General features: G+C 34.4%; 2 protein-coding genes across 2 annotated transcripts in view; one reads left to right on the forward strand and one right to left on the reverse strand.

Moving 5' to 3' along the window:
* The window catches only part of Arr1 (arrestin 1), a 2,006-nt gene extending 838 nt beyond the window's left edge, over positions 1-1,168 (reverse strand). The window contains 2 exon segments of the mRNA XM_018460834.1: positions 1-217; positions 840-1,168. The exon segment at positions 1-217 is cut by the window's left edge and continues 20 nt beyond it. Of these exon segments, the coding sequence (XP_018316336.1) occupies positions 1-217; positions 840-1,147 (525 nt within the window). The 5' untranslated portion in view covers positions 1,148-1,168.
* A 2,029-nt stretch (positions 1,169-3,197) lies between these two features.
* Positions 3,198-7,909, forward strand: LOC108730854 (erythroid differentiation-related factor 1). Its single transcript, XM_018460781.1, has 9 exons — positions 3,198-3,230; positions 3,501-4,539; positions 4,634-5,041; positions 5,111-5,896; positions 5,969-6,148; positions 6,233-6,606; positions 6,731-7,049; positions 7,138-7,426; positions 7,533-7,909. The coding sequence occupies exons 1-9, from the start codon at positions 3,198-3,200 to the stop codon at positions 7,672-7,674; spliced, it is 3,570 nt and encodes a 1,189-aa protein (XP_018316283.1). The 3' UTR covers positions 7,675-7,909.
* The last annotated feature ends 5,173 nt before the right edge of the window (positions 7,910-13,082 follow it).

The raw sequence follows: 13,082 nt of genomic DNA on the forward strand, positions 1-13,082 counted from the left end.
GGGCGCGTACTGGATCTTGCGGATGCCCATCAAGACGGTGCTACGCTTGTGGGTCACGTCGGTCTCCGTCTCGCCGCAATATACCTTTACGTAGTAACTTACGCCACACGGCTCGCCGGTCTCGTCGGGTCCAGGTTGAAGAGTCACGCTGGACGGCGCGCTCTGCGGGAATGTGAAGGTAAACGGAATCGCATTCGAACCCAGTTTCTTCAACAACCTGTGCCAGATAGATATATTCAGATTCTTACAGTCTATTTACAGTTGACAAGTTAATTTCACTTGTTGAAATCGTTAAAATGATAACTTCATCGTTCATTAGTATCAAGAAATTTTTAAAAACAACGTAAAAAGAAAACAATAAAGAAATATAATAAATCAAAATTAACCCGGCGTGAATAAGGTGGATAATTGTTACACCCATTATGAGATGGGTATCATATACACATATATTTATTCAAAGAATTTTGCTTATAATAATACTATATATAATTGATTCGTTATTATATTATATTACTTTCTCCTGGATGTCCTAAACACAATAACAAACAAAAATATTTGTTTTAAAAATGTCTGGGTATGAGATACCTGACCTTACTCACGCTGGGTTAAAAATCAATTTTGAAATATTGAATGTTTCGAAACACCGTTAAATATTGATTAACTTCCACTTAATTTTTAGTATATAATGAACACATTCCAGTAATAAATTCCATCATGCAGTAATATTGTAATGTTCCAGCAATTGCAGTAACATAATTGTAACAATGTGCTGTATAGATTTACTACTGTACTGTATTTTATCTCTGTGAATCTAAATATTGTTAATGGATATTTCTGACCTGTCTTGCAGCTTGGTAGGATTGGACTCGGGCTTCTTAATTTGCGGAAAGATCTGCTCTGACGCCAGGAAGAGATCCTTTTGGAAATTGAGGCCCATCACCTCGTCCTCTTCGCGTCCGTAGCGAAAGCTGCACAATAGCTGGCACCATACTTTCCTCCCGCTATCCACATATTCCGGACTGACTAGGACTACACCGTCAATCGATTCGGTACCCGACAGGTAGTCGATGAAGTCGCGTTTACCCAGATAAACAGCGAGTTTGCCGTTGGGTGAACATTTTTTGTAGACCTTGAAATTCGCCACCATGGTAAAAATGTCTTTATCTCTTCGGTTCAGACAAGATGAATAGATCGCCGAGCAACGGTTGGAGACTTATATACCAGGAATATACGGTGACGTATGATAAACTTTTAGGACTTCCTAAGGCGTTTAACAGCGCGAATGAGACGTTTGGATCGCGCTCACGCGACGCTTTCCTACGTTTCTGAGATATTTGCGTGGATTATTTTGTGACCTTTGGTGAAAATAAAAATTGGACCGTAAGTCAAATGTTATAAAAGGAGAGAGTGATAGAAGCGTAAATGGAGGTTCTAGAAGGCGAAAATTGAGACAACGAAAGTAAAAGAAGAATAAACATCTCTTCTATGTTTTGTTATCTCAATTTTCATTTTCGAAAAATGCTTTTGTTCCATTTTGTTACATTCGACTTACGCTTCGATTTTTATTCTCGCTAGAGACATTTCGCTAATTTCTTTACTGACAAATGAAATTTGAAAACATTATCATATTGCGAGGAAGAGAGAGAGAGAGAGAGAGAGAGAGAGAGAGAGAACAGGATAATTTTATTAGCATGTGCATGTTCTTGCATAATATTGTTTAAGACTTCAATATCGTAACTTCGTGACTTTGACTTGCATAGTTGATCTATGAGTTTCTTGGGCTTCGCTTCGCCGTTGAAGGCTATCATATCTTAGGTACTATATATGTTCTCTTTCTCGAAATTTGTTTACCAAGAAATGAATTATCTGCTTGGTTGGAAGACACATTTTTCCTTGATCCTGTTTTAAAAAAATAAAGAATGTTATTATTATTTACAAAATTTAACTTACACATAAAACTCAAAATAAAATGCATCAAATATAGTTTTCTTTACTTTCTCTTTTTATTAAAATAAATAATATAATACACAAAGATATTTAAAGAAAATCTAAAGAAACAAGAATTTTAATTTAATTTGTTTATAAAAAAATGAAATCTATTAATCACACATATTGTAAAAAAAATATAAAAATAATATAAAATTTATATGACATAAAATTTAAAGATTTATTTTTATTAGCATTTATTATTAGTATAACTTCGCCTTTTTTACAATATTTTTTTACAATATATACAGGGTGTTCCGTAAAGACCCGAACAACGGTTAAGGGGAGATTCCTGAGATTATTTTGAGACGAAAATCCTAATACAAAAATGTCGAGGCGCGCTACAACAATTTTCTGAATTATAAGCTAACTTTAAATGCTTACAAGTAAAAAACCATTTTACTTTTATGGCCTCTATTATTATTTCTGGATTCTTTTGAACATTCTAAGATGAAAATTCTAATATGAAAGTATCGAGGCTATAATAGTTTTCGAATTACACACTATCTTTAACCAATTATAATTCAAAAGTTATAGTCTCAACATATAATGTCTATAATTAATCGATTTTATTTTTTATGAATATAAAATTGAAATTCTGATTTTTTAGATTTTCTATAAACATCTTCCTATCTTATTTGTACATATACATATAATTTAACACTATGTAGCCACACGAATAACGCATCCACCTCAATTTTTTGTTCAGTCTATGTTAGGAAATAAAATTAAAGACCGCGGATGTGTTACCTACCGGAAAATCCATATTGACTACATAGTTCAACGTGCACGTTTCGTGCACATGGAGGCGCCACTAAACAAATTTCACATTTCAGAAAACGTGGGTACGTCCGAAGGTTTGTTCGCGTCGCATGCTCCAACATGTTCCTCCAATATGCTCCTATCATAGCTCTTACTCGCTTCAACGCGCATGATAGTGTGAGTAGGAGCTATAGTAGGAGCATGTTGGAGCATGTTGGAGCTTGCGACACGAACAAACCTCAATTGTCCACTCGCAGTTGCTCCAAGTTGCTCGCAGTTCGTTACTCGTAATTCGTAGGATTCTCAAGGTTTTTCTTTATCTGGTTTGAGAGAGTTGAGAGCCGTTGAAAGCCATGCTTTGCTGTATTCCGCGCAGCTCTGTGTGTTCTTCTAGAAATTTTTGGACACAGTAATGTTTTGCTATCACATGTGACAGTTGATTCACAAGGATGTCGAAAAACTCTGGTACTAACGTTGTTGCAGTAAGTTTATTACAAATGTGATCAACGTTTTGATATATTTTATTTGAAAAATAATATACTCTTCTGCAGAAAAGTTATATTAATATCATTATTATTATTATTATCTAAGATATATATGTGTGTGTGGGTGTGGATATGTGTAAAGATGACTCTTTGTGCTTCATCATGTCTTTATATCTTCTTTTAATTCGAGTTTAATAAGATAAGCTGATGATATTTTTAATAAATTTTTTAAAGTATGGAATTAAGAACTAATTTTATATATTACAGATGAAGTCAATGGCTCTGGCTATACCACCAGATTCTCCAAAAAAACCTGTAAAATCAACTGCAGTAGTAAAATATTCTGCTGTTCAAACACCAGCGACGTATGCGCAATTACAGTGCAACACAGACTTGAACCTTCCACCCAGTAACTGGCTCAGTAGCTCGGCAGAAAGTTATGGTCTGCAAAATGTTTGGTCTCAGAGTACAGGATTCTCCAGCTTTCGCATGGCACACATGTTTCCCGATTGCGTCGGTGAAGTGGATGTGGTGTCAGATGCTGAAAATATAAAGAAATTACTCAAACTACCTTACAATCATGATGTAATTTCGATGATGGTACATCGTATCGAAAATACATTGTTGCTAGATGATTTTGACATACATAAATATCTGCTGAGACAAGCAGAGAGCGATTGGGAATGGCTGAAAAAATTCTTCTACGAGCATATTTTTCAAAATCTCGGTGACAAGGAAAAACGTCTTTTTCATAAGGCATACAGCAGAAATAGTTTACAGCAGAGAAATTTGGTATCGAAATTTCTGTATCATTCTATAGTGCTAGCAGATAAAAACAAAGAGAGCGAAAAACCTCAGTTACCTGTGAAAACATTAGAACCATGTTTACCTGAGCCTACACAAGAGGAGAAAGTACCTGATCCAAATTACAAACATAATTTTTCAAGAAACGTTGTATGGACATTTGAAAACATACAGATGCTTGTTGGAACAGACATGCCGATATTTGGCGGTCAAACGCATCCATGCATAAGTCTACGACTAAGAGACATGACGAAGCCTATAAGTGTCTTAACAGGAATAGACTATTGGTTAGACAATTTAATGTGTAATGTTCCAGAAGTAGTGATGTGTTATCATTTAAATGGTATCGTACAGAAATATGAACTAATAAAGACCGAAGACCTTCCAAATTTAGATAATTCAAAATTTAGTCCTAAAGTGATTCGAGACGTTGCTCAGAATATTTTAAGTTTCCTAAAAAATAATGCGACAAAAGCTGGTCACACTTACTGGTTATTTAAGGGTAAGTTTTAAGCTTGGTACATGGAAAGTATAAATTGAAATTTTTACATTAGCTTAAAAATATTTCATTCATGTGCAATGTTTTTTTTTTCCAGGTAAGGATGACGATGTTGTGAAGTTATATGATTTGACATCATTGTGCAGTGATGTTTCAGAAGAGAAGGGACAGAATCCCTTTACTGTGCCTGTTGCAATGTTGTTATACAGAGTAGCTCGCAACATGAAAAATTCTCCCGATTGTCATCGCCATCAGGGCACAATTAGAATGCTACTGAAAAATTGCGTTCAATTGCTGCCTAAAGAGAAATACCCGCAAATCGTTACATCTGCGCATTTTATGCTTTCGGATTTGTACATGCCATCGGATACAGATCCAGCCAGTCCAGGGTTATCAGATCAAAGCGACGATGAGGATGTTCATAGCGAGTGTGGTGCGAGTCAAGAAAATGACAAGGAAGAGGAAGAAGAAACTTGCGCGATTAAATCTTTGACCTTAGCCAACAGTAAATAAGCTTAACTTCAATTCTATTATTTTCAATTTTTTTAAAGGTTAATACTAATCGTTCTTGCAGTGAAAGAGCAAGTGGAACGTGAGCAACCAAAGTACAAGGCACCTCCAATGTCCGGTACTGTAGAAGAGAGATGTCTGTCTGGATTGGAACATGTTACACACGGACTCGATTGTCTTCAATATTTTCCGACCGATGACAACAATGACGAGGAGCAAAAAAAAACGGAAGAATATGAGAAAGAGAAAAGGAAATACGAGGAAATGCATCCTAACGTAGCGAAACCTTTCCAAGCAATTCCTATGTCTTACACTCCATTAAATCAGCAAGACAAGAGTGCCACGTTCGATAAAAGTTTGGAGAATCACAGTCCCGCGCATAAAAAGAAAAACAAACAGAAAAAGAAGAAAAGTGAAAAGAACATTACGAAGGAAGTAGCAAACGTAAATGCTTTGTTGTGTAAACCAAAGACGGAAACGTTGCCAACATGGCAAGCGCCAAAAAAGAGCGATAACATTTGTTGGAATGCTCATTTAAAAATATTATTATACGAGAAAGCGTCTTTGATATTCGCTGTGCTCGCCGAGAATGAATACGTAAATAAAAATTATGGTGCCTCCTTAAGATATATGCTGGAAGTATTGTACTGCCAGAAAATATTAGAAATCTTCTGTAATGTAAGAAACGATAAATCGCTCAGCTATCTATTAGGTCGCGCGGGAGATTGTTGTTTTATGACGGTGCAAGACTGGTGCAACGTTGAGAAGCATAGGAAAGATTATGATATGAAGAACGAAATGGAGGAGAAAATAGTTGAAGAACTGTTCAGTATCGAGGATCTGGATATGAGTAAGTATCGAAATGTACTAAAAAATGAAAGTAATATATGAACGATCGTTACTAATATGTATTTTATTATAGATGGTGCTGAATTATTACCGAAGGAATTAGGAAGTCTAGAATCTACATTGATTTCATCGTACAAATGTTACGAGAAAGCTCTGTCTTTGGAACCGATGGATATGGACAAAAATAACTTATTGAGACGACTAGGGAATATCCATAACGAGTTGGGTGTTCTTTACATGAATCAAGCAGGATGTACGTGAACTTCGCATATTTCGATAGAAGATAACAAGTACTTGTTGTATTGTTTATTAATCAAGAAATTATAAATTTTTATAGCGCGATATCGGCAAGAAAATCAAACGGATGATATATCGAATTTACCGGATGTAACTACGCTTTTAACGCGTTCGTTGACTCATTTGGAATCTGGGGTTAAAGCTTTCGAGACTGTCCATGATGAAGCGAATCTAGCGCTTTTGCACTCTAATACAGGTCGACTTATGCGACTCTGCGCACATATGCATGGCAAACATAACACGCAGGAGCGTCATTTTTACAACAAGGCACTCGTGAGCTATCAAAAGGCTTTGCAGGTCTTGGGCGATAGGAAAACAAATCCGGCAATATGGGACACGGTCATGTGGGATTTCTCAACAACGTTGTACACGAAAGCCACGTTATTGCAGGATTATCCTACTGCTGAATATAAAGTACAATAACTTAACTAACTAATGTGTAATCTTTACTGTTGCGTGAATAATTTTTCTCGTCAAAAATTTAATGATAAATTCAATAATAAATGCATTAAATTTTCTTATAAATTTCTTATTGTAGAGTGAAGAAGAATTGGAGAGAGAAGTAGTAGATACTCTCCAGAAGGCACTCAAACATTGTGATATAGATACGCCGGGACCACGTCAGCCGGTTTATCAATTCCGCGCTGCGACCATTCAACATCGATTGGCTTCGTTATACCATCGCGTGTACAGAGAAATTGAGTCGGATGCGGATAGTAGCAAGAAAAAGACGAGTTTGCAGTTGTGCAAATTGTATTACGATAAAGCAGCGAAGCTGTTGCTCTCGTTAGAGCAGAGCACGGAATATTTGACGGTTCAAATGGAAAGAGTCGCTCTGACGGAATACCAAGCACGTAGTACGTCTTTCTTTTTAGAAAGTTATCATTTTTCCCGTCGTTCAAATTTTCTTTTGCCCTAATAGAATTTTTGCGTTTGATTTTTCAGATGGTACTACTTTTAATAGTAAACTAAAAGCATACCAAAATGGTCTGGAGTTAATATTACATTGTATACCTATTATGAAAATATTATGCGAACGAGGTAATGCAACGAAACAAAAGACAATCAATAAAACAGAGGATAGTAATGTCGAACACGAGAAAATGGCCGAAGAACAAAAGTTAATGGATGATGAGGAAAACCTCATAGTTCTGTTGGAACAGAGATTGCAGTTTCTTTTACGATCGTTAACCAAGCTATTTCTTAGTAAAAGTCCCGTGCACAATAAAAAAGAGTACGTTGCTCTAAATTTAATATATATTGTTTCAAAGATTGAATGAAAAATTCATATTTTACTATTTTCATTATTTTGATATATCTTGTTTTTAATGAAATTTCAGGCATGAAACACTCGCAAATCTGTACAAGCAATGTTACATCCGAACATTACGACCAGACACAATATCCGGATTTACTTTAGTAAAACGTATGACACAGCTTTTACAAGAACTCGATCTTATGTTAAAGCAAACAGAATCTTAACCCTAGGTATATACTCTGAAGTCTCTGAGAATTTCGAAATTTTATTATTGGTAGAATTAATAAGTAGAGAGGTCATGTTTTTTGGTACTTATAGTTTTAAACTACTACTGAATGATAGACATATTTTTTTTATAGTTTATTTATATCGATTAAAAAAAAAATTAATAACAATACAGTAGTTTTCTCGTACATGATGAAAAGACTGACAGGAGGTCCTAGGACCTCTTTGTGATAACACGAATAACCTCGTATACGAAAAGTAAGTGTATACCTAGGATTAATTAAATAAAAACCGTGTACAGTTAGCGATTTAAGAAAATGTATATAAAAATCTTTCGAAAAAAGTAAACGTGTTTTTCTAATCTTTTAAAATTATACAATGTATGTATAAAAAAGAAATAAAGAATAAAACACTTATTGTTATATCAGATGTGATAAAACTCTTGAAGACCAATCGATCTTTTTCATTTCATCAGTTATTAGGAAGCAGTTCTATCTTACATATAAATCCAATCAATATTTATAAAATTTTATAAAATCAAGGTGTATGTGCGTGTGCGCGCGTACGTGAGATGAGAATTAAGGCTTGAATACAGGAGAATCGATTTCATTTGACCGCTCTCGCACATAGATAGTCACGCGTCACTCTAAATCCTTAATGAATTCATATTGGATTTTTCCTTAGTAGTCTCCTTTTATTTCTTATCAAATCTAATTAACAACTAACTTTTGATGAAGGTCTTACTTAGCGACATGTTAAAAAGATATATTGGCGTAACATTTTAATTAAAATAAGGCAAGGTCGAAAGTTGAAGTCTAAATCTATTGCCAAGGCCATCGAGGCTTCGTATGTATTCTTCTTATGCGTGTATGTGCCCTTGTGTCTTCTGTCTTCGAAAAGATTGATGGCGATACGAGAGTTTGAATGAGTCTCGATATATAAGTTTCTGATATATACGAGCAAGGCTGCACTCGACTCGACTCGGTCGAGCGAAAACTTGATAAAAAACTCATTTATTAAAGAATCCGAGATGAACCGTTGTTGCGTGGCCGAGAACCACCCAGAAGTCGGAGATTAAAAGCAGCATGCCCTGGAGCGAATCATTGCTGTGAACTCGATTGTGAGTATATCGAAAACACTTCACGTCAACGAGAGCTTACTACAAGATTGCTTTTACTAAATATCGAATATATTGAAAAATTTTTATAAAGAAACATATAAACATATATCTCACAGAGATTTTTCATATTTTGGCACCGTGTACGTATTTTTGCATGTATACTTACGTATTTCTAATTTGAAAAATGCCTGCTTTAAAAGATTGTGTTTACAAAATATATTTATAATAAAATATAAAGCTAATTTAATAACAAAATTAGAGATGTAAACGACGGAAAAATCCTAGAATTTTAGGATTAAAAAACTCGGGAAATGATGGTTTTTCTCCTTCGGCTTTGACATTTTCTACTCGGATATTTTTTTTAGCATTTCACGATTTCGACTGTACTATTGTTCTAGAATTTAATTTTTGCACTTATCCGTAAGATTTCTGTGTAAAAATAGTTACAAAAATTAAAATATAGTATAATGATTAATATAGTATACTTAATGCCGGCTATAAATATACTTTATCTTTCACTATTATTTGAATGATATTTTATACTATAGTACTTCAATTTTAAAAGTAAATGTTCTCTCTCCATACTGTTATTAATTAAAAATCATTAATACAAATAACACTTTACTAGTCTAATTGATACCATTTTTGTCGTATACCGTGATTAAAATTATATATATATTCTAAATTTAAATTAGTGAGACAACGTTCATCGAATCTCTAATTACTCTTAAATCAATATTATATTGGGATGTTGTCTCAAAATAATTAAAATATAGAATACAAAATAATTAAAATATAGAGTACAATTATAATCAATATGCAACAAAACAGTGTCTATTATGCTTATAAAGTATTATCTGTATTAATAATATCACTTATTTAGCTTTTAAATGTAAGATATCTGTTGTTCAAATAATTATATTGAAATAACTATATGTTTTTTCATGAATTTTATGTAATTTAGTAAAAATTTTTTTACAGTAAAAAAACTAGTTTTTTTACTTGATACTTTCCTTCGAAGTAAAAAATATCGTTTTTTACATCTCTAGATAAAATAATTAATCGCATAAGGATCAATTTTATTAAGATGCTGATTTTATTATTAATATACTTATCTATTCTGCGTCGTTTTCCTTACCATTAAATTTAATAATTTCGCAATGACGATGGATTTAATATCGTTTTATTCCTTCATCAAGATCGATTGGTCGCGAATCTAAACAGATTCCTGCCAAGGACATCCGATATATCCTACGAATGCACGTGCGGCATGCATATCCGAGTAATATACTGCGAATTGTTGCGGGCGGTAGGCAAAGGCAATCGCACCGGCAGCGGCGCTTCGCTTGATTAATTTTAACGAAGGTAGGAACCAATCCATCGCGTGGACGACAGCAGCGGTGTCGACCGGTCGAAGATCGATGAACTACGAGTTGGTGTCCGTCTGGCTCGCTGAGATATAACAATTCCTACTGTCAGTCGCATCCCTCACGCTCGAATAGATTCGACTCCGGAAGAGGAGAGGACGGTACCACCGGAGCGTATGTCAAAGACAAAACAAAAGGAACAGGCGGAAGAGGGTTGGTCGATCTGCTGTCTCCTTCCTGTTTTCATTCTCCGCCCGATTCTGATTTCGTACCCCCATGGAATCCCAGACCTTCCGCAGTGGCGGATTTGTCGATGTAGCGACGATGACCCTCCGACTACAAATCTCTCTAAGGTCTCTAAATCGTTGCGTACAAATTTATAATTCTCCACTCGTTTTCTAGGGATTGCAGCTTCTGCTGCAATTGTTGACTCTGTCAGAAACATGCAATAATTGAAAAATAAACCTTTTGTTGCTTTACTCTTTTCATCAAATAAAACCCAGATAATAATTAAAAATTTTTATTATAAACAATGAATATTGAATTATTTTGAAGTAACGAAATATTTTTGACTATATAATTTTATGAGTTTTGAGTTAAAATTTAATATCGCTTTTGAAATATCATCGGGATGGGACTGTGAGATCGCGACAGTGCGATTTCAGTATTGATGTTACGCGACGTTGCGGTTAAATATCTGCCAAGCGAAGACGCGACCCACCTAAATCCACCATTTTTAATGGAACGTACTTGACAGGTGTCGCGGAAATGTGCGCTACGAAAAGTTCGGATATATCGCGATTTATTAAAAGATAAACTATGATATGTAACGATTCGATCGATCATTCGTTGACATAATGTTATCGATTTTTCCACGATGAATGACGTTGGTCGTCGTAGTTTTTGTAGTTAAGAATTGTGAACGTTAATTCTTGAAGGATTTTAAAATCTAAGGGAAACTTAAGAAAGATATATGTGTATGAAAGAGTAAAAAAAATAGAATATACATTGGAAATATCACGGAAATATCATGTACGTATTCTACAAATAAAATAGTAATTAAAACTTTGGATTAGTCATATAATTTTAAATATTTATTTAAAAAATAATGTCGGTTGTATTATCAAATTATATCCAACTTGAATTATTTTTAATCATTTCTATAATAGGTCGCTACAGTTCTTACTTAATATGTTACTAATTTAATTAAAACAACGGAATTAAACATTTTAACTCAAGAAAAAGTATTAAATTTGACCTCTCAATTTAGTTTATTATTTACTAAGTACGTACAGTAATATGGACGTTGTTTATTTTAAAACTACGTAACTACAGAAATGGATTGATTTACATTTTGACACACAGTCGATAATTTTCTCACAGGGTAAAAAGCTGGTTCAACGACTCTGATTCACCCTATACAGGATGTCCGAAAAATCGAGGTCAATACTTCGGGAAATAATTCGGGATCCAAAAAGCAAGAAAAAGGCTGTATAAACATAAATCCGGAAATAAGTCGTTTCCGAGTTATAATTTTTATATTAAAAAAAAAATTGTATTTTATTTTTCATAATTACAATCGTAATTTATTTCATAGTGTTTTAACATAAATAACTACATTTTGGATTATTTTGGCGTTAACCAGGATGCACCACGTGGAGGTATAGTCCGCTTGGCATTCTTCTTTTTTTTATTTCTTTATTTAAAAATTTTTTTTACTTTAATAGAGGGATGCCAAGCGGACTATACCTCCACGTGGTGCATCCTGGTTAACGCCAAAATAATCCAAAATGTAGTTATTTATGTTAAAACACTATGAAATAAATTACGATTGTGATTATGAAAAATAAAATACAATTTTTTTTTTAATATAAAAATTATAACTCGGAAACGACTTATTTCCGGACCTATGTTTATATAGCTTTTATCCTTCTTTTTGGATCCCGAATCACTTTCCGAAGTATTGACCTAGATTTTCCGGACACCTTGTATATCTTCTCGTGAAATGACATTTTTATCGTGTCTTCTTGCATCATTTTGCACACCAACTGTTCTCGAAAGATTATTTGGGGGAATTCCTATTTAGTCGCGATGAATGAAATCGCACTTTCAGTAAAAACATTTTTTTATCTTTTCTTCAAGATCCAAAGATTTTCGCGTGGGGTATCATGTTACCTCGGTTAGTCCAGGGATGAATTCTCCCCATTTGTCCTGGATGTCGCGTTCGTTATTTGTTCCATCTCCTGAATCTGGTGAGGAAACCTCCCTTTTCGCCTTGTAGGAAGCCGTCGTCCGCAGCCGCCGCCGCAAATATTAATCCGCGAAGAAATTCGCTGCAGAGTGTGCCGACCCTGTCCTCTCTTCCTCATTCCTCCTACCCTCGCCTCCTTCATCCCTTCGCTCACGTGCGCGTTTATCCTCCTACCCTCTCTGGATTGAACGCACGCAATTTATGGCTCTGGTACCTTATCTTCTGCACGCTTTCGGATAAAACGGTAGACACAGTGGCGTAAACAGATGAGGGTGCACTAGGAACGCTCAGCATTTAATCCTCTTATCCGATTTACTTTTATTTTATGTTTAAAACGCGCAATGGATCTGAATAGCCCACAACGTTCTTATACTATAGATGTCACAATTTTCTTAATTTCCCCTCTTTGATAAGTTTTATTTCATATAAAAAGAAAATTTTTTTTAATTTAATTTAAAATTAAAACGCATTTAATTTAATTCAAATATTCCAAATGTATATGAAGAAAAAGACAGCGGAATTAATTTTTTCAAATAAAAATAATATAAATTTTAATTAAAATTTTTTAAATACTACTTAGACATATTGTATTAATTGAATTCTGAGAATCCATTATTTCTCATAAATGCCCACTTGACGTCATCAGCGGCCAAAGTCTACATCCAATAA

Source organism: Mycetomoellerius zeteki, unplaced genomic scaffold (assembly GCF_001594055.1).
Source record: "Mycetomoellerius zeteki isolate Tzet28-1 unplaced genomic scaffold, Tzet1.0 scaffold98, whole genome shotgun sequence".
NCBI classification, from domain to species: Eukaryota; Metazoa; Arthropoda; class Insecta; order Hymenoptera; family Formicidae; genus Mycetomoellerius; species Mycetomoellerius zeteki.